A 21,786-nucleotide genomic window follows, 5' to 3' on the forward strand; every position below is an offset into this window, starting at 1 on the left:
CCTCATCCTCTGAGAAAGGCTCCTATGAGAAATTCCAGTGCCCTTAGTCCCATGTACTTGCTTTCTCATGGTCAACCATAGCTCTTACTTCTGCTGAAGTACTGATTACACACACCTCACCTCTTAGAGATGATTGCTTCTCTTTGTTCTATACAGAGCTTCTTTCCTTGATTTCCCCCAAACCACACAGACACTGCAATGCCATGAGTTGTTACATTGCCAAAAGGCCTTTAAAGTTCTCAGCTACTATGCCGCCATAGTGGCATAGGAATTTTTCTATCTTTCTCCACAGATTCAGCCTGCTACCTATGTTTTATGGCCTTTTTTCTAACTCCATCCTCCCTTGTCTTTCTTCCTGGCATTCCTCCTCCACATCTATGTTCACTTCTTTATGCATAACTGTTTAGTTCTCTCTTTGTATTGCAGCCTCCTTCTACACCTCACTGAAAAGGCCTCACCTTCCACAGTCATGGAAGTTTATCAAGGCATTTTCCTAAATGAAGACAGTTCCCTAAGTGGAACTCTAGTACCAGTGGTTATTAATATTTTCTGAAATATATACATATATTTATACATATAATTCATTTAAATATAAAGCAACTAAGCTTCAGAGGACATAAATTTCCAGTTCATATCCTGACAATACATGTCACTTTACCCTAAATACCTTTGCCTTTTAAAATACTGTCAACACGACGCTGTTTTTCATTTTAATTAATAAACTGTATTTCTAGAGCAGTTTGAGGCCCAAAGCAAAATCAAGCAGAACATACAGGGTTCCCATAGAAAGTCTGTCCCCATACACACACACAACCTTCCCATTATCGACGTCCTGCACCACAGTAGTAGATTCATTACAACTGATGAACCTACATTGACACAACACAATCACTCAAGGTTCATAGTTTACATTAGGGTTCACTTTTGGTTTTATACATTCTATGGGTTTTGACAAATGAATAATGACATGTATCTACCATTGTCTTATCATATAGGATAGTTTGCCCTAAATATCCTCTGAGCTCTGCCTATTCTTCCCTCCCTCCCTCCTAATCCCCGGCAACCACTGATCTTTTTAGTGTCTCCATAGTTTTGCCTTTTCCAGAATGTCCTATAGTTGAGATCAAACAGTATGTAGCTTTTCAGATTGGTTTATTTCACTTAGTAATATGGTTTCTCTGTACCTTTTCATGGTTTGGTAGCTCATTTCATTTTAGCACTAAAAAGTGCTCCATTATCTGGATGTACCACAGTTTATTTTTCCAGTCACGTACTGAAGGACATCTTGCTTGCTTCTAAATTTTGGCAATTATGTATAAAGCTGCTATAAACATCCATGTGCAGGTTTTTGTGTGGACCTAAGTTTTTAACTCCTTTGGGTAAATACCAAGGGGCACAATTGCTGGATCATATGATAAAAAATGTTTAGTTTCAGAAGTAACTGCCCAACTGCCTTCCAAAGTGGCTGTACCATTTTGCATTCCCATCAACAATGAATGAGAGCTCCTGTTGCTTCACATGATCATCAACCCTTGGTGCTGTTATCAGAGTTCCGAATTTTGGCCATTCTAATTGGGAGGTAGTGGTATCTCATTGTTGTTTAATTTGCAACTCCCTAAGGGCATATGATGTTGAACACCTTTTCATATGCCTACTTGCCATCTGTACATCTTCTCTGGTGAAGTGTCTGTTCAGACAATGCTGGCTTTTAAGATAAAAATTTATGACATCCATCATTTTATATTGTCATTGACCCGGCTTTTAAAAGTAAAAAAGAAGCTACTCCGGTTCTCTCATTTTACAAATAAGAAAACTGAGTCAGTAAAAGTGAAAACTGAATACATGAAAATAGTTACAAATTTAGACAGAAGAAGTAGGCTGAGGACTGAGTCAGTCAGAAAAAGAAGTCAGTAAAGTATACAGTATAAAAATGACCAGAGAAGGAAGTAAAACAAGAAGAATAGAGTGTTATAGAAGTCAAGAAAGGTTAGAGATAAAGCAGATTATTTGTTCATTTGCTTTGAAAAAGAGCTTTTACAATAGCAGTAGGCCTCTATGATCGCTGGGCAGCAGCAAGGCACAGTGGAAAGATCATTAGATTGCCTCCACCCCATAATCTGGGGTATGTAAATTTAAACACTTTTTGGTTTGTTCTAGTATGTCCATCTGTAAAATCAGACTATGCTTCTTCTAGCTTCCAAATTCTGTGTTTTCTTTCCCATGGTATTTCTCTCTCTTACTTTAACAAACTTTTTACATCTTTTTTCTTTGATAATTGTGATGACTTTTTAGCATCTACCTCACTGTGCCCTGTTAGATCTCTAATGATTGACCACATCATAATCAAAACTTGTTATTTGTTGTCTTTTGGATAAAAGCCACTCTGACAGGTGTGAGGTACTATCTCATGGTTTTTATTTGCATTTTTATTTGCATTTATTTGCATTTTATTTGCATTTCCCTGATGATTAGTGATGCTGCTCATTTTTTTTATGTGTCTGTTCACCACCTGTATGTCTTATTTGGGAAAATGTTTATTCAGTATTCAGGTCCTCTACCAATTTTTTTATCAAATCGTTTCTTCTTTTGATGTTGAGTTGCATACATTATTTGTATATGTTGGATATTAACTCCTTATCAGATAAATCATTTGCAAATAACTTCTCTCATTCAGTAGGCTGCCTTTATATTTTATTGATGGTTTCCTTTGCTGTGAAAAACTTTTTAGTTTGATGTAGTCCCATTTGTTTATTTTTGCTTTTGTTTCTCTTTCTTGAGGAGACACATCCAAAAAAATATTGCTAAGGCTGATATCAAAGAGGGTGCTGCCTACATTTTCTTCTAGGAGTTTTATGGTTTTAGGTCTCAAATTTAAGTCTTGCTCACTTTGAGTTTATTTTTTTATATGGTGCAAGAAAGTGGTTCAGTTTCATTCTTTTACATGTAGCTGTCCAGTTTTTTCAACATCATTTACTGAAGAGGCTGTCTTCTCCCCACTGTATATTCTTGCCTCCTTTGTTATAGATTAACTGACCATAGACGTGTGGGTTTGCTTCTGGGTTTTCTATTCTGTGCCATTGAGATATGTGTCTGTTTTTGTGCCAGTACCACTGATTATTATAGCTTTGTAGTATAGTTTGAAATAAAGGAGTGTGATACACCCAACTTTGCTCCTTTTTCTCAAGGTTGTTTTGCCTATTTGCGGTCTTTTCTGATTCCATACAATTTTTTAAATTATTTGTTTTAGTTCCATGAAAACTGCCATTGGTATTTACATAGGGATTGTACTGAATCTGTAAATTACCTTGGGTAGTATGGACATTTTAAAAATACTAATTGCTCCAATCCATGAGCACATTGTATCTTTCCATTTGTTTGTGTCATCCTCAAGTTCTTTTATTTACGTCTTACAATTTTCTAAGTACAGGTCTTTCACCTCCTTGGTTAAATTTATTCCTAGGTATTTTATTCTTTTTTGGTGCGATTGTGAGATTGTTTTCTTAATTGCTCTTTCTGATAGTTCATTACTAGTGTATATAAATGCAACAGATTTCTGTATATTGATTTTGTATCCAGCTCTTTTACTTAATTCATTCACTATTCCTAATAGATTTTTTTGGTATGTACTTACAGTTTTCTACAAATAATATCACTGCAAACAGTGACAGTTTTACTTCTTCCTTTCCAATTTGGATTGGAAGAACTCCTTTGGAGTTCTCCACCTCCTGACCTGCAAAGTTTCTGCTGAAAAATCAACTGGTTTTCTTATGGGTGTTCCCTTAAATGTAACTAGTTGCTTTTCCTCTGCTGCTTTTTAGATTCTCTTTTATCTTTAATTTTTGCTGTTTTAATTAGAATGTACTATGGTGTAGCCCTCATTGCGTTCATCTTGCTTGGGACTCTCTGTGCTTCCTGGACATGAATTTGTTTGTTTCCTATATCAAGTTAGGGAAGTTTTCATCTATTTTTTCTTCACATAAGTTCTCTGCCCCTTTCTTTCTCTCATCTCTTTCTTAGACCCCAATAATGCAAATGTTAGTATGCTTCATATTGTCACAAAGGTGTCTTAAAATGTTCTCATTTTTTAGAAACTTTTTTCTCTTCAGCTTGGGTAATTTCCACTACTTTGTCATCCAGTTCTCTGATCCATTCCATTATATCATCTAATCTACTTTTGATTTCTTCCAATGTATTTTTTTTATTTCAGTTATTGTATTCTTCAGCTCTGTTTTCTAACTCTTCATTAAAATTCCCACTATTTTTATCCATTCTTCTCCAAAGTTCAGTGAGCAACTTTATGATCACTACCTTGAACTCTTTATCAGGTAGATTGCTTATTTCCACTTTGTTTAGTTCTTTTTCTGAGGTTTTGTCTTGTTTCTCCATTTGGAACATATTCCAATGTCTCCTCATTTTGCCTAATTCTCAGTGTTTATTTCTATGTATTAGGTGAGTCAGTTACATTCCCTGATCTTGGAGAAGTGGCCTTATATAGGAGATGTCCTGTGGATCCCAGCAGCACACTCTGCTCTGGTCACCAGTGCTACATGCTCTAGGGGTGCCCTTTATGTGGGCTGTGTGGGCCCTTTTATTGTGGCAGGGCCAACTACTACAAATAGGCTGGTAGGTGGCTGTCCCACATTCCAGTTGGCTGCCAGGCCCTGCCTTGTACAGTGGCTGCCGGCCCACTGGTGGGAAGGCTTTGGTCCTGGCACAGCTTGGCTAGGGGCACCTTGGGGCTAGTGCTGGCCTACTGGTGGGTGGGGCTTGGTCCTGGGGTGGCTCTAATTTGTAACTTTCAAGGTGAAAATATAATCATTAGACTTGGGAACTCTGTGTAAGTTGGGCAGGGGAGACAAGTAAATAAATATGACTGGCAGTAATCTCCATGGACACAGCACACACTATGCCCACTATCCTGTTCTACATATATCACTTCAGGTACCAGAAGATAAACATCTGCAACCTCTAATAAAGCAAAAAACAAACATGGAAATAATGAAAAAAGACAAAAAGGAGAGCTATTTGAAGTGTCTGGGGTATTTGTGAGATAAAATAGGATATTATCTCCCTTCATTTCTGGAAAGCCTGAATACAATTATTTTTTCTTAAAAAAGCAAAACAGAAGGCAGTATTAACTTAAGATAGTATTAACAAATATTTACCTTTTTCTAGTCACTCACTCATCCCTTAACCCTTGTCATTCAGTTCCTAGTGAAACAATCCTTTGAAAGTCACTAATGATCTTCTAAATATTATATTCAATAGACTTATCTCCATTCTCAAATTTTTTCCCATCTGTATCATTTGACATTATTAAGCACCTTTCCCTTTTTGAAAATTTTATATCCTGTGGTTCCACTCACACAGAGATAAGAAATCCTTTTTAATAAGTAATTAATTAAGTTTCTCAACATATGTTATCAATTTCTGTGTTGTTGTTTCTTCTATGCCATACCTTCCCTTTGGACTTACTAATTTTTTTAATTAATTAATTTATTTATTGGCTGTGTTGGGTCTTTTTTGCTGCATGCAGGCTTTCTCTAGTTGTGGCAGGCAGGGGCTACTCTTTGTTGTGGTGCTCGGGGTTCTCATAATGGTGGCTTCTCTTGTTGCAGAGCACAAGCTCTAGGCACATGGGCTTCAGTAGTTATGGTGCATGGGCTCAGTAGTTGTGGCTTGCGGGCTCTAGAGTGCAGGCTCAGCAGTTGTGGCGCATGGGCTTAGTTGCTCCACAGCATGTGGTATCTTCCCAGATCAGGGCTCACACCCGTGTCCCCTGCATTGGCAGGCAGATTCTTAACCACTGCGCCACCAGGGAAGTCCCTGGAATTACTAATACTACAGAGGCATATTCTATGATAATATTTTAGTGAGAGACTGTAACTGGTAAACTCCCTAAGTTTTTGTATGTCTGAAAAAATCTCTATTTTTCCCTCATTCTTGAGGGACAGTTTAACTAATACACACTTCATGTTCAATTTCATTTTTACCTCTGCATTTAGAATATACTGCTCCATTCTCTTCTAACAGATTTTTTTTGAAGATGTACAGAATTGCCCATTTAAAGATGGGTCCTGTCAGACACTCCAAAACATACAATCAGTCCAGCAGAAATCCATCAAAAGATAAAAATAGTATATCTGGGACACCAAGTATGAGCAGGACAAGAGGCTCTGCCCCTTCATCTCCAGCCCTACCTCCTACCAAGGTGACAGCTTCCAGCAAACCTTGGGGAAAGACTGACTCATGCTCATGTCAGATCCAGCTCTTCCAACAAAGCCACTGGATACATACAGACAGTACAGGTATATTCCCATACAAGGACACTCCTTCAAGACCACAATAGGTTAACTGTTTCAAAAAATTTCACAGAGACAGAGAAAGTTAAGCAAAATGAGAAGACAGAGAAATTTTTCAATTGAAAGAACAAGAGCAAACTCCTGAAAAAACAATTAATGAAACAGAAATGAAAAATTTACCATATAAAGAGTTCAAAGCATGAATAATAAGAATGCTAGGTGAATAAGGGAAAATAATAGATGAACACAATGAGAATTTTAACAAGGAACTAGAAAATATAAAAAAGAACCATTCAGAACTGAACACAATAATGGAAATGAAAAACACACGAAAAGGAATTAACAGCAGACTAGGTGATACAGAAGAACTCATAAGTGATCTGGAAGATAGAATAATGGAAATCACCCATAAGAACAGCAAAAAGAAAAACAAATTTTTAAAAATAGTCTAAAGGACCTCTGGGACAACAACACAGTACCAATATTCACATTATAGGGGGTCCCAACAGGAGAAGCGATAAAGGGCCAAAAATGCATTTGATAAAATTATGGCTGAAAACTTCCTGAACCTGAAGAACAGATAGTGAGGTACAGGAAACACAGAGGGTCCCAAACAAGATGAACCCAAACAGACATCATCAAAGACATATCATAATTAAAATGACAAAAGATAAAGAGATAATTTGAAAGGCAGCAAGAGAAAAACAGAGTCATATACAAGGGAAGCCCAATAAGGCTATTTTTCTGCAGAAAATTTGCAGGCCAGAAGAGAGTAGCATGGTATATTTAAAGTGCTAAACAGGGAAAACCTCCAACTTAGGAAAATCTACCCAGCAAGATAATCACTTAGAATTGAAGTAGAGATAAAGAACTTCTCAGACAAGGAAAAACTAAGAGTTCATCAATATTGAACCTACCATAAAAGAAGTGTTAAAGGATCTACTCTAAGTGGAAAAGAAAAGGCTATAACAAGAAATATCTATAGGAAAGGAAAAATCCCACTAGCAAAGGCAAATATATAGTAAAGGCTGAGGATGAATCAGATAAATAAGCTAGTATTAAAAGACAAACAATGTAAAAATCAACTATAACTACAACAAATAATACAGGGATAAACATGAAGGTTAAAATATATCAAGAACAAAAAATGTGAGGGAAGGGAGTAAAAATGGTATATCTTTCAGAATGTGTTTGAACTAAAATGACTACTAGTTTAAAACAAGTAGACATATTTATAAGTCAACGTATATGAACCCCATGATAATCACAACAAATCAAAAACCTACAATAGATACACAAAAACAAGACAGAAAGGGACACAAGCATAGCACTAAAGAAAATCATCAAACCACAAGAACCTAAAGAAAAGAACAGTAAAGAATTACAGAAACAACTAGAAAATAAGTAGCAAAAGGGCAATAAGTACATATACCTATCAATAATCACTTTAAATGTCAATGGACTAAATGCTCCAATCAAAAGACATAAGGTGGCTGATTGGATAAATTTTTTTAAAAGACCCATTTACACACTGCTTATAAGAGACTCACTTCAGAACTAAAGTCACACACAGACTAAAAGTGATATAATTGAAAACGATATTTCATGGAAATGACAAGAAAGAAGCAGGAGCAATACTCATAACAGACAAAAAAGACTTTAAAACAAAGTCTATAACAAAAGATGAAGAAGGGAAATATATAATGATAAAGGGATCAATACAAGAAGAGAATATAACATTTGTTAACATATATGCACGTAATATAGGAGCATCTAAATATATAAGGCAAATATTAGCAGACATAAAGGGAGAAATTGACAGTAACACAATAATAGTGGGGGACTTTAACACCCCACTTATGTCAACAGACAGATCATCCAGACATAAAATCAATAAGGAAACAGCAGTCTTAAATGACATGTTATAAAATAGATAGCTAGTGGGAAGCAGCCACATAGCACAGGGAGATCAGCTGGGTGCTTTGTAACCACCTGGAGGGATGGGATAGGGAGGATGGGAGGGAGACACAAGAGGGAGGAGATATGGGGATATATGTACATGTATAGCTGATTCACTTTGTTATAAAGCAGAAACTAACACACCATTGTAAAGCAATTATACTCCAATAAAAATGTTTTTAAAAATGACATATTAGACCAACTGGACTTAATAGCTATCTACAGGACATTCCATCCAAAAACAGCAGAATACACATTCTTTTCAAATGCACATGGAATGTTCTCCAGGATAGATCACATGCTAGGCCACAAGACAATTCTCAACAAATTTAAGAGGATAGCAATTATATCAAACATCTTTTCTGACCACAGTGATACGAAACTAGAACTCAATTATAGAAAGAAAAATGGGAAAAACACAAACATGTAGAGACTAAACAACATGCTACTAAGAAACTATTTGGTCAATGAATAAATGAAAAAGAAAATCAGAAAATACCTGAAGATAAATGAAAATAGAAACACAATTTTCCAAAATCTATCAGATACAGCAAAAGCAGTTCTAAGAAGGAGGTTTACAGTGATATAGGCCTACCTCAGTAAGCAAGAAAAATCTCAAATAAACAACCTAACTTACTATCTAAAGGAATTAGAAAAAGAAGAACAAACAAAGCCCAAAGTCAGCAGAATGAAGGAAATAATAAAGTTCAAAGAGGAAATAAAATAGAGACCAAAAAAAATTGAAAATATCAATGAAACCAAGAGATGGTTTTTTGAAAAGATAAACAAAATTGATAAAGTTTTAGCCAGGCTCATCAAGAAAAAAAGAGAGAGAATCCAAATAAACAAAATAAGAAGTGAAAGAGGAGAAATAACTGATATCAGAGATCCAAAAAGTCATGAGAATACTATGAACAGTTATACGCCAAAAAATTGGACAACCTAGAAGAAATGGATAAATTTCTAAAAACATACAACCACTCAAGACTGAATCAGGAAGAAATAGACAATCTGAACGGACCAATCACTAGTAGTGAAACTGAACTTGTAATAAAATAAATACATAAATAAATAAATAACACAACTCTCAGCAAATTCCATGACCAGACAGCTTCAGAGGGGAATTCTACCAAATATAAAAAGGAGAGGCTAATACCTATCTTTCTCAAACTAGTCCAAAAAATTGAAAAGGAGGCAACACTCCCATTTTCATTCTACAAGGCCACATTATCATTAATTATTATTAACTAATTACCATTACCCTGACACCAAAACCAAAGACACTACAAAATAGAAAATTACAGGCCAACGTCTCTGATGAATATAGATGCAAAAATCCTCAACAAATACTAGCAAGCTGCATTCAACAATATACAAAAAGGATCATACACCATTGTCAGGTGGGATTTATTTCAGGGATGCAAGGATGGTTCAATATTGCAAATCAATCAATGTGATACATCACATTAACAAAAGGAAGGATGAGCAGGACCAGAGGACATAAGCAAGCTCAATGAAGAGGTTACTCAGACTCCCATGCCACTCACCAAGGTTGCACTATAACACCATTCTCAGCTCATACCAATGGTTATATAGGGCTTCTTGTATAAAATGCTAAAGGAAGAGGGAAAAGCCTGTGGTTTTATGGATAGGTTTATGGGTAGGCTGCCTAGATAAACAGGTTCTAGTTGGAAATGCAAAATAGCTGCATGACAATCATTCAACTGAATGACAGTGAAAAGCAAAATTTTCTCCAAGAGTGAAGCTTTGAACCGTGCACCTAATGATCCACTTTGTGTGGTGCTCTATAAATTCCTTATGGCTGAAAGCTATATAAGTCTTCTTTGAATCCTCCTCTATTATCCACTGTTATCAGTCAAAATGCTTAGTTTTAAGATAACATAAAACTCAATCAACCTACTTATGCATTAAAAAAAAGGCAGGTGAGATTTTACGATAAGGATACAGGAATATTTTATAGAACTCCAGGAATGAAGACAGGACTAAGGAAAATTCTATAAACATAAATTGAAACTGCATTTGGATTCTTAATCTCATCTCTGTTCCTCTGAGTGACTTCCTCTCTCTTTTCTTTCCTTTTCTCTATACATTGACACACTGACATTTTCTGCTTCTCTACTAGAAATGGTATGTGAAAAATGGCAAATCTATTATCTCTCAAAGTTATGTGTGTGTGTGTGTGTGTGTGTGTGTGTGTGTGTGTCATGGTCCACCATCTGAGAGACTGAATTTTTAAAATTGGTGTAAATATAGATTCCCATGAATAATAAAAACAAAAAACCTCTAACTGGCCTAGCTGGAATCAAGTGCCTATTCTGCATCTAATCAAATTGTGTAACGCACATCTAATCAAATTGTGTAAAGTACAAAGTCAAGAGTCATGTTATTAAAAATGATTGCTAGAGGCTCAGCATTGACTCTAAAGGAGAACTAGGTCATTGTTAGCTGAACAATGGACATACTCTTATCATTCTCATTTTACCAGTTCTCCTGACTAGAAACCTTAGTCAGCTTTGGTTTATCCTTCTCTTTTATTTACTATATAGTTCTTTCACCATGAACTATTCCATTCTTCTTTCAAAATTAATCTTTTATCTATTCCACCTCCATTCCTACTTCCTTTGTCATTTTCCAAAATGACAGTCCAAAAAAAGGATATTTATTGTAAAATCTGCATTTTTTAACTACTAAATTCTTTTTCTCATTATAGACTACTGGTGTTTCTGCATTACTAGCTTGTGTTTTAGACTGAATTGTGTCCCCACCACCACCCAAATTCATACGTTGAGGTGCTAACCCCCAATATGATTATATTTAGAGACAGGGTCTTTAAAGAGGAGATTAAGGTTCAATAAAGTCATTAGGGTAGAGCTCTAATGCAACAGAACTGGTATTCTTATAAGAAGATAAAGAAATAGCAGGGATGCTTGCACACATAGGAAAGGCATGTGAGGACACAGTAAGAAGGCTGTCTGCAAACCAAGGAGAGAGGCCTCAGGAGACACTAAACCTGTCAACACCTTCATCTTGGATTTCTAGCCCCCAGAGAAAGCAAATTTCTGTTAAGCCATCCACTCCATGGTATTTTATTATGGCAGCCCTGACTAACCAGCGGTTTGCCTCTGTGTTCATTATGCAGTTTTCTTTCATTTTATTCTGGTAAGAGCTCACTAAACATTGACTATTCGCTTTTTACACAAACATTTTCCCCAATTTATTTGCCCCCTCATCTTTTTGTTTTGTTTCACATACTGAAGTTGTTTCAGTGTAGTCAAATTTTTCAGACGTTTTCTTACAGTTGCTGCATTTGAAATCATGCCTAGAAAGTTCTTCTCATTCCCAGAATTATATATATATTCACCCATGTTCTCTTACTATTTTTTTGTCATCTGAATTTTTTTTTAGTGCCTGATGTAAGATCCAGATCAATTCTTTTTTCACATAGCCAACCAATTATCCCTGTACCACTTACTCATTTTCCCATTTATTTAAAACCTACTTTTATCATACCCTAAATATTTATATGCACTTAAAACTCCTATTGCTTCTTACTTATGACATTCATTCATTCTATAGTTCATTTTGGAGATTATATTTTTCCACATTTATCATTAAAGAAAAAGAATTTTCTACGAAATTCAAGAAACATTATTTTGGGTGACCCAAATTACTTAAAGAATTATGGTGGGAAAGTTTTTAAATTAAAATACTAACATATAATTGTTTTTAGCTAAACATCAAAATAAATATATACAAAACTACTTCACCCAGTAATGAGCCAAATGAAGGTGGGGGGGTACCATCTGATTTAATTGAATTATACTAATTAGAAATAAAAGAAAAATGATAGAGAGGAAACTACCTGAAGATTGTCAGTTGGCTTGTTCAGGCTCCTTTCAAGAGAATAGTTGTCCTTTTTTTTTAAATTAGTTATCCAAAAAAAAATTTTTTTCCTCATGGTATAGGAGGGCTATTTTTGTACATCATTACTTATTGGTAAGAAGAAAACCTACTTAATGCAGGTCACTGGGTTAAGGATTCTGTTGTGCCAAGCAAAGGGTATTGACAAGAACTAAGTAGTACAGGCCCTGTAATGTCCATGTTGTATGTGCTTTGCTACCGCTTGAGTTTCGCCTGTCCTTATTCAAGGCCAGAACCATTCCAGGAATTTTAGAGAAAATTCAAGAGACTTGAAAAGCATGCCAAAGCTTTAGCTATTACTACTATCCATTATTTTCTGCTTTCCATATGGCAAACACTTTATAACCACACTGCAAATGTGAATGTATTATCAACACAGCTTTATAGACGATGAAACTGAGATTCGACGTATCATAAACTTCCAAGATCAAACTAGTAAAGAGCTGTTCATTCCAACACAAATCTCTGGCGATCCGAGGTGCTGCGCGGTCCAAAAAGCTGTGCCCAAGTAAAATGGTAAAGTCGGACAAAAGGAAAGACAAAGCTGTGACAATCGCAGACTGGCATTAGAGAAAGATAAAAGCGCCGCGGGGCCTATCAGGAAACTTCCGAGGCAGGCAAGGTACGTGGCCGCCCGAGGCCGACGGAGCGCGTGGAAATGGGAGCTCACTGAAAGGAAGCCGCGGAGAAACCTCGCTACGGTTTATAAAGGCCGTAAGGTAAACAAGTTAAAAACCAGAGCGACCCGCTCAGCCAACAACTTGTAAAGGAGACGCGTTAAGACGCTCCGCAAGGATTTAAGTACCTCGCGCCACGAGCTCCTGGACCTCCAAGCTCATCCCGGCATTCTTTGCGCCGCGCAGGAGCAAGCCCTGACGCGCTTGGGCCCGTGCGGCCGCCGTAGGCTCTGAGTTGCTATGGAAACCCAGCTGCCCTCACTATGTCGGTGCAACAAGCCCCTCAGTCCCGGGTATTCGTGGAACTGGTTCCCTGGGCTGACCGGGGCCGGGAGAACTATCTGCTCTCGGGCGGAGAGACGCTGCCCGGCCTCCGCCGCCCTCTCTCCTCAGCGCAGACCCAGACTGCCACCCGCGAGGTGCATGTAAGCGGCACTGCGGAGGTGTCTGCGACCCCCGACCGGGCGCAGGTGGTCGTGCAGATGAGCAGCACCAAGGAGGCGGCAGCCGAGGCCAAGAAGAGCGTTTGCCGCCGCCTGGACTACATCACGCAGACCCTCCAGCAGCAGGGCGTGCAGGTGAGAGCTCCGCGGGCGAGGAGCTTCTAGCCTGCCCAAGAAAACCCGGCGGCGGGGCTTGGGGGGTGGGGAGCGTCTGGGACTTTGGTGTCATCGGTGGCATTAGAAGGCTCGAGGACGTGGCAGAGTGAATCTTTGGCCCATCCTTCCTGATGAAAGTAATTATCAGCTGCAGAGACTTGTAAAATAAAAGAATTCAAATTGAATGGGGTTTTATTTGGCGATATTTGCTGCAATAATTTTGTTTTTAACGTTGAAATGACGAAGTGTTAAACATGAAATATTAGATGTAAATGTTTGCCTAAGTAATGTGCTAGACACCAGATCATTTGTTTTATTCTGCACCACGAAATTAGCAAGTGAAAAACAGGGCTTCCTCCAACCTGGTAAAGCTTTTTTTTTTTTTTTTAACCATCTTTATTGGAGTATAATTGCTTTACAATGGTGTTAGTTTCTGCTTTATAACAAAGTGAATCAGCTATACATATATCCCCATATATCCTCCCTCTTGCGCCTCCCTCCCACCCTCCCTATCCCACACCTCTAGGGGGTCACAAAGCACCTAGCTGATCTCCCTGTGCTATGTGGCTGCTTCCCACTAGCTATCTATTTTACATTTGGTAGTGTATATATGTCCATGCCACTCTCTCACTTCGTCCCAGCTTACCCTTCCCCCTCCCCGTGTCCTCAAGTCCATTCTCTACGTCTGCGTCTTTATTCCTGTCAAGCCCCTAGGTTCTTCAGAACCTTTTTTTTTTTTTTAAGATTCCATATATATGTATTAGCATACGGTATTTGTTTTTCTCTTTCTGACTTACTTCACTCTGTATGACAGACTCTAGGTCCATCCACCTCACTAAAAATAACTCAATTTCGTTTCATTTTATGGCTGAGTAATATTCCATTGTATATATGTGCCACATCTTCTTTATCTATTCATCTGTCGATGGACACTTAGGTTGCTTCCATGTCCTAGCTATCGTAAATAGAGCTGCAATGAACATTGTGGTACATGACTCTTTTTGAATTATGGTTTTCTCAGGGTATATGCCCAGTAGTGAGATTGCTGGGTCATATGGTAGTTCTATTTTTAGTTTTTTAAGGAACCTCCATACTGTTCTCCATAGTGGCTGTATCAATTTACATTCCCACCAACAGTGCAAGAGGGTTCCCTTTTCTCCACACCCTCTGCAGCATTTATTGTTTGTAGATTTTTTTGATGATGGCCATTCTGACAGGTGTGAGAAGATATCTCATTGTAGTTTTGATTTTCATTTCTCTCATGATTAATGATGTTGAGCATTCTTTCATGTGTTTGTTGGCAATCTGTGCATCTTCTTTGGACAAATGTCTATTTAGGTCTTCTGCCCATTTTTGGATTGGGTTGTTTCTTTTTTTGATATTGAGCTGCATGAGTTGCTTGTATGTTTTGGAGATTAATCCTTTGTCAGTTGCTTCATTTGCAAATATTTTCTCTCATTGTGAGGGTTGTATTTTCGTCTTGTTTATGGTTTCCTTTGCTGTGCAAAAGCTTTGGAGTTTCATTAGGTCCCATTTGTTTATTTTTGTTTTTATTTCAATTTTTCTAGGAGGTGGGTCAGAAAGGATCTTGCTGTCATTTATGTCATAGAGTGTTCTGCCTATGTTTTCCTCTAAGAGTTTGATGGTGTCTGGCCTTACATTTAGGTCTTTAATCCATTTTGAGTTTATTTTTGTGTATGGTGTTAGGGCGTGTTCTAATTTCATTCTTTTACGTGTGGCTGTCCAGTTTTCCCAACACCACTTATTGAAGAGGCTGTCTTTTCTCAATTGTATATTCTTGCCTCCTTTGTCAAAAATAAGGTGACCATATGTGCATGGGTTTATCTCTGGGCTTTCTATCCTGTCCCATTGACCTATATTTCTGTTTTTGTTCCAGTACCATACTCTCTTGATTATTGTAGCTTTGTAGTAGAGTCTGAAGTCAGGGAGCCTGATTCCTCCAGCTCCATTTTTCTTTCTCAAAATTACTTTGGCTGTTTGGGGTCTCTTGTGTTTCCATACAGATTGTGAAATTTTTTGTTCTAGTTCTGTGAACAATGCCATTAGTAGTTTGATAGGGATTGCATTGAATCTCTAGATTGCTGTGGGTAGTATAGTCATTTTCACAATGTTGATTCTTCCAATCCAAGAACATGGTATATCTCTCCATCTGTTTGTATCATCTTTAATTTCTTTCATCAGTGTCTCATAGTTTTCTGCATACAGGTCTTTTGTCTCCTTAGGTAGGTTTATTCCTAGGTATTTTATTCTTTTTGTTGCGATGGTAAATGGGAGTGTTTCCTTAATTTCTCTTTCAGATTTTTCATCATTAGTGTATAAGAATGCAAGAGATTTCTGTGCATTAATTTTGTAGCCTGCCACTTTACCAAATTCATTGATTAGCTCTAGTAGTTTCCTGGTAGCATCTTTAGGATTCTCTATGTCATCTGCAAACAGTGACAAGTTTACTTTTTCTTTTCCGATTTGGTTTCCTTTTATTTCTTTTTCTTCTCTGATTGCTGTGGCTAAAACTTCCAAAACTATGTTGAATAAGAGTCGTGAGAGTGGGCAACCTTGTCTTGTTCCTGATCTTAGAGGAAATGATTTCTGTTTTTCACCATTGAGAATGATGTTGGCTGTGGGTTTGTCATATATGGCCTTTATTATATTGAGGTAAGTTCCCTCTATGCCTACTTTCTGGAGGGTTCTTATAATAAATTGGTGTTGAATTTTGTAGAAAGCTTTTTCTGCATCTATTGAGATGATCATATGGTTTTTCTCCTTCAGTTTGTTAATATGGTTTATCAGAATGATTGATTTGCGTATATTGAAGAATCCTTGCATTCCTAGGATAAACCCAATGTGATCATGGTGTATGATCCTTTTAATGTGGTGTTGGATCCTGTTTGCTAGTATTTTGTTGAGGATGTTTGCATATGGGTTCATTAGTGATATTGGCCTGTAGTTTTCTTTCTTCGTAACATCTTTGTCTGGTTTTGGTGTCAGCGTGATGGTGGCCTCATAGGGTGAGTTTGAGAGTGTTCCTCCCTCTGCTATATTTTGGAAGAGTTTGAGGATAGATGTTAGCTCTTCTCTAAATGTTTGAAAGAATTTGCCTGTGAAGCCATCTGGTCCTGGGCTTTTGTTTGTTGGAAGATTTTTAGTCACAGTTTCAATTTCAGTGCTTGTGATTGGTCTGTTTATATTTTGTATTTCTTCCTGGTTCAGTCTTGGAAGGTTGTGCTTTTCTAAGAATTTGTCCATTTCTTCAGAGTTGTCCATTTTATTGTTATGTAGTTGCTTGTAGTAATCTCTCATGATCCTTTGTATTTCTGCAGTGTCAGTTGTTACTTCTCCTTTTTCATTTCTAAATCTGTTGATTTGAGTCTTCTCCCTTTTTTTCTTGATGAGTCTGGCTAATGGTTTATCAATTTTATCTTGTCAAAGAACCAGCTTTTAGTTTTATTGATCTTTGCTATCGTTTCCTTTTCATTTATTTCTGATATGACCTTTATGATTTCTTTCCTTCTGCTAACTCTGGGGGGTTTTTTGTTCTTCTCTCTCTAATTGCTGTAGATGTAAGGTTAGGTTGTTTATTTGAGATGTTTCTTGTTTCTTGAGGTAGGATTGTATTGCTATAAACTTCTCTCTTAGAACTGCTTTTGTTGCATCCCATAGGTTTTTGGTCATCGTATTTTCATTGTCATTTGTTTCTAGGTATTTTTTGGTTTTCTCAGTGATCTCTTGGTTATTTAGTAGTGTATTGTTTAGCCTCCATGTGTTTGTATTCTTTACAGATTTTTTCCTGTAATTGATATCTAGTCTCATAGCATCGTGGTTGGAAAAGATAGTTGATATGATTTCAATTTTCTTAAATTTACCAGGGCTTGATTTGTGACCCAAGATATGATCTATCCTGGAGAATGTTCCATGAGCACTTGAGAAAAAGTTTTATTCTGTTGTTTTTGGATGGAATGTCCTATAAATATCAATTCCATCTTGTTTAATGTATCATGTAAAGTTTGTGTTTCCTTATTTATTTTCATTTTGGATGATCTGTCCATTGGTGAAAGTGGGGTATTAAAGTCCCCTACTATGACTGTGTTACTGCCGATTTCCCCTTTTGTGGCTGTTAGCATTTGTCTTATGTATTGAGGTCCTCCTATGTTGGGTGCATACATATTTAAAATTGTTATATCTTTTTGGATTGATCCCCCTGATCATTATGTAGTGTCCTTCTTTGTCTCTTGTAATAATCATTATTTTAAAGTCTGTTTTGTCTGAGATGAGAATTGCTACTCTAGCTTTCTTTTGATTTCCATTTGCATGGAATATCTTTTTCCATCCTCTCACTTTCTGTATGTGTCCCTAGGTCTGAAGTGGGTCTCTTGTAGACAGCATATATACGGGACTTGTTTTTGTATCCATTCAGTCAGTCTATGTCTTTTGGTTGGAGCGTTTAATCTCTTTACATTTAAGGTAGTTATCGATATGTATGTTCCTATTACCATTTTCTTAATTGTTTTGGGTTTGATTTTGTAGGTCTTTTCCCCCTCTTGTGTTTTCTGTCTAGAGAAGTTCCTTTAGCATTTGTTGTAAAGCTGGTTTGGTAGTGTTGAATTCTCTTAGCTTTTACTTGTCTGTAAAGGTTTTAATTTCTCCATTGAATCTGAATGAGATCCTTGCTGGATAGAGTAATTTTGCTTGTAGGTTTTTTCCTTTCATCACTTTAAATATGTCCTGCCACTCCCATCTAGCTTGCAGAGTTTCTGCTGAAAGATCAGCTGTTAACCTTATGGGTATTCCCTTGTATGTTATTTGTTGTTTTTCCCTTGCTGCTTTTATTAGTTTTTCTTTGTATTTAATTTTTGATAGTTTGATTAATATGTGTCTTGGTGTGTTTCTCCTTGGATTTATCCTGTATGGGACTCTCTGTGTTTCCTGGACTTGATTGACTATTTCCTTTCCCATATTAGGGAAGTTTTCAACTATGATCTCTTCAAATATTTTCTTAGTCCCTTTCTTTTTCTGTTCTTTTTCTGGGACCCCTGTAATTCCAATATTGGTGCGTTTAATGTTGTCCCGTAGGTCTCTAAGACTGTCCTCAGTTCTTTTCATTGTTTTCTCTTTATTCAGCTCTGCAGTAGTTATTTCCACTCTTTTATCTTCCAGGTCACTTATCCGTTCTTCTGCCTCAGTTATTCTGCTATTGATTCCTTCTAGAGAATTTTTAATTTCTTTCGTTGTGTTGTTCATCATTGTTTGTTTGCTCTTTAGTTCTTCTAGGTCCTTGTTAAATGCTTCTTGTATTCTCCATTCTGTTTACAAGATTTTGGATCATCTTTACTATCATTAGTCTGAATTCTTTTTCATGTAGACTGCCTATTTCCTCTTCATTTGTTAGGTGTGGTGGGTTTTTATCTTGCTCCTTCATCTGCTGTGTGTTTCTCTGTCTTCTTATTTTACTTAACTTACTGTGTTTGGAGTCTCCTTTTCTCAGGCTTCAAGTTCGTAGTTCCCATTGTTTTTGGTGTCTGCTCCCAGTGGCTAAGGTTGGTTCAGTACGTTGTGTAGGCTTCCTCGTGGAGGGCACTGGTGCTGGTGTTCTGGTAGATGAGGCTGGATCTTGTCTTTCTGGTTGGCAGGACTTCGTCCAGTGGTGTGTTTTGGGGTGTCTGTGACCTTATTATGATTTTAGGCAGCTTCTCTGTTAATGGGTGGGGTTGTGTTCCTGTCTTGCTAGTTGTTTGGCATAGGGTGTCCAGCACTGTAGCTTGCTGGTTGTTGAGTGGAGCTGGGTCCTAGCTTTGAGATGGCGATCTCTAGGAGAGTTTTTGTCCTTTGATATTACGTGGAGCCGGGAGGTCTCTGGTGCACCAGTGTCCTGAACTCGGCTCTCCACCTCAGAGACATAGGCTGACTCCCCACCGGAGCACCAAGACCCTTTTGGGAAGTCTGAGGTCTTCTGCCATCATTCAGTAGGTGTTCTGTAGGAGTTGCTCCACATGTAGGTGTATTTCTGATGTATTTGTGGGGAGGAAGGTGATCTTCACGTCTTACTCTTCCGTCATCTTGAAGGTCTTCCCCCTGGTAAAGCTTTGCATGAAGTGATACTTCAGCATTTTTATGCAAACAATAACGTGGGGCCCGCGAGGGGGTGTGGAATTGCACCCATTGTCATTTTTTATAAAGACTCAAAAAATCTCTCCAAATTTTTTCTTTTGTAGCTTAAAAAGAAAATTAAGCCAGTATATTGTAGATGCCACATATATGAAATACTTCTACTTACCAGAGATGTCCATGAGACACATAGCTAAATAAATCTTGTTTTAAGCCTATTTCTAAGAAAAGAAGAAAAAAATGAACCAGCCTTATTTAATCAGCACAACAGCCCTGTTAGGCAGGTTTTAATATCCCCACTTTGCAGATTTAAGGAAGGTAAGTAATGCTCTGAACTTCAGCCAGGGCTGTATTTGAACTTCTGTGTTCCTGAAACCAAAATCTATGTTTCTTCCAACTAGCCTAGGCTCCGGATAATTAGAATGAAAGAGAATGAGAAAGCACAGCATGGGTCATTGTCTCAGTTCACTCATTTTAGAGCATAGGACTCTAAAGGCCAGAGCTGTGATTTATGCCCTCCCAACATTGAATTCATAAAAGTGCTTTTGTTAGAAATGACATACCCTGAAAAAGCAAGTCTTTATTTTAAGGAGAAAATACATTTGTACTGCATTTATAAACATAGAGTTATTTAAAAAGACATTTTGAAAAGATGTCTCTAAATGATTTTACAGTTTAGAAGAATTCTAATGCTAATTATAAATTATGTGAATAAAGTGAATTAATATATAGAAAAATATTTTCTCACAAAAGCTGCTGCCAGTGCTACAGGCCTGTTTGAATAATATAACTAATTCTTAAGTTATTTACTTAAAATGTATACTGAGCTCACATGGCTGTAACTTCTAATATGTAAAACCACATAAATCACTACATCCAATTTATAATTACATTTAGACTTAGTGCTCAAGACAAGACATACAAAGGTCATTAATCTCCCAGTTATCTCTGCTGATGGAGGAAAGCAGTCATGTAAATAATTTGTTCAGTAGATATGCAAAAATTAATTTATATTACTTTCCAGGATGAATTATAATGTGTCTTCACAAAGTCTTTCATCATTTTAACCTTAAAATCTGGGTTTATAAACATCACTCCCCTGCTTAAAGGGCCCCTCATATTCCAAATTCTTTTGCTTAATAGATGGAGCCTAACTTTCTGTCATTTCCTGTCATCTCTCTCCCCTCGTTAACTGACTCCCATTTTTTTCCTTTAAAATCCAGCCCAAGTTCACCTCCTGAGCAGTTTTTTCCTAGCGTAGCACTAGTCCCTGTCATACCACACTCCATTCCCCACCTTTAATAAAACGTATCACTCTATATTATAATTGTTGTTCTCCTTGTCTCTCCTCCAAATTCTGAAGCTCTCCAGAGCACAGGCCATTTTATCTCTTGGTTGCTTTGTATTGATGGATTATGTTTCATACACATCACATAATGTGTACTTAGAAAATGGTTTTTAAATGAATAAAAGAAAAAAATGAATGAAGCACTAAATGAATAAACTATTAGTTCAACAATCATGTAGATCATATAGTTTTATGGTGATATATAGTTTCACATGTGAAGGCATAACCCTCATTTTTAGTGTTGTTTTCATGGAAAAATGTTTTAAAGTTCTAAGCAGTATTTACCATTCAACCATAAAACACTTATTAAACATTCCCTATCACTTCATTTTTAAATAGCATTTAACACAACATGTAATTATTTTGTTTTCTGGTTTGTATGTTCCCCCCATTGGCTGTAAGCTCCAATGTTTGCCTATTCATAATTGTATTTTTTGATAAATGTGTAATGGATGCCTCAGGCATGTTGCTAGACACCAGAAATAGAGAATGAGTAAAACTTAGGCACTGTGCTGAAGGAGTCTCATTATAGGACTAGACTAATATGTAGTGTTGTGATGAAAGTATGTACATGATACAGTACAGCAGAGTAAGAAAGGGAATAATGTTCATTTTACTTGAGGAATTCCAGAAAGATTTCATAGTGGAAGTGACACTTGTATCAAGTCTTAAACAATGGCTGAAGGGAAAGCATTTCAGTTCCACCCTAGAATGCAGCAAGTGCATGTGTTCAAAGCACTATATGCAGTTCAGCATGGCTAGAACCCAGGAGTGCCTGGAGAAAATGGAGGGGAATTAAGAGATCAGACTGAGGAAGAAAGCTGTAGGCAGAGCAGGGA

At 37.2% G+C, this 21,786-nt stretch overlaps 2 protein-coding genes across 16 annotated transcripts in view; one reads left to right on the top strand and one right to left on the bottom strand.

Moving 5' to 3' along the window:
* The window catches only part of LOC307195169 (uncharacterized protein), a 665,726-nt gene that overhangs the window by 603,898 nt on the left and 40,042 nt on the right, over positions 1-21,786 (bottom strand). For 10 of the 15 annotated variants that reach the window (XM_079939109.1, XM_079939108.1, XM_079939105.1 and 7 more), the window contains exon 1: positions 13,009-13,062. The exons of 3 other annotated variants lie outside the window; for them this stretch is intronic. The gene's annotated coding sequence lies outside the window, so the exon portion shown is untranslated. 2 more of the 15 variants (XM_079939120.1, XM_079939121.1) reach the window with 2 other exon arrangements.
* Positions 13,081-21,786, top strand: part of IRAK1BP1 (interleukin 1 receptor associated kinase 1 binding protein 1) — a 38,168-nt gene continuing 29,462 nt past the window's right edge. Inside the window, exon 1 of the mRNA XM_079939104.1 lies at positions 13,081-13,458. Coding sequence (XP_079795230.1) covers positions 13,144-13,458 — 315 coding nt within the window. The 5' untranslated portion in view covers positions 13,081-13,143. The remainder of the gene's footprint in view (positions 13,459-21,786) is intronic.

Source organism: Stenella coeruleoalba (genome assembly GCF_951394435.1).
Source record: "Stenella coeruleoalba genome assembly, chromosome: 12".
Taxonomy (NCBI): Eukaryota; Metazoa; Chordata; class Mammalia; order Artiodactyla; family Delphinidae; genus Stenella; species Stenella coeruleoalba.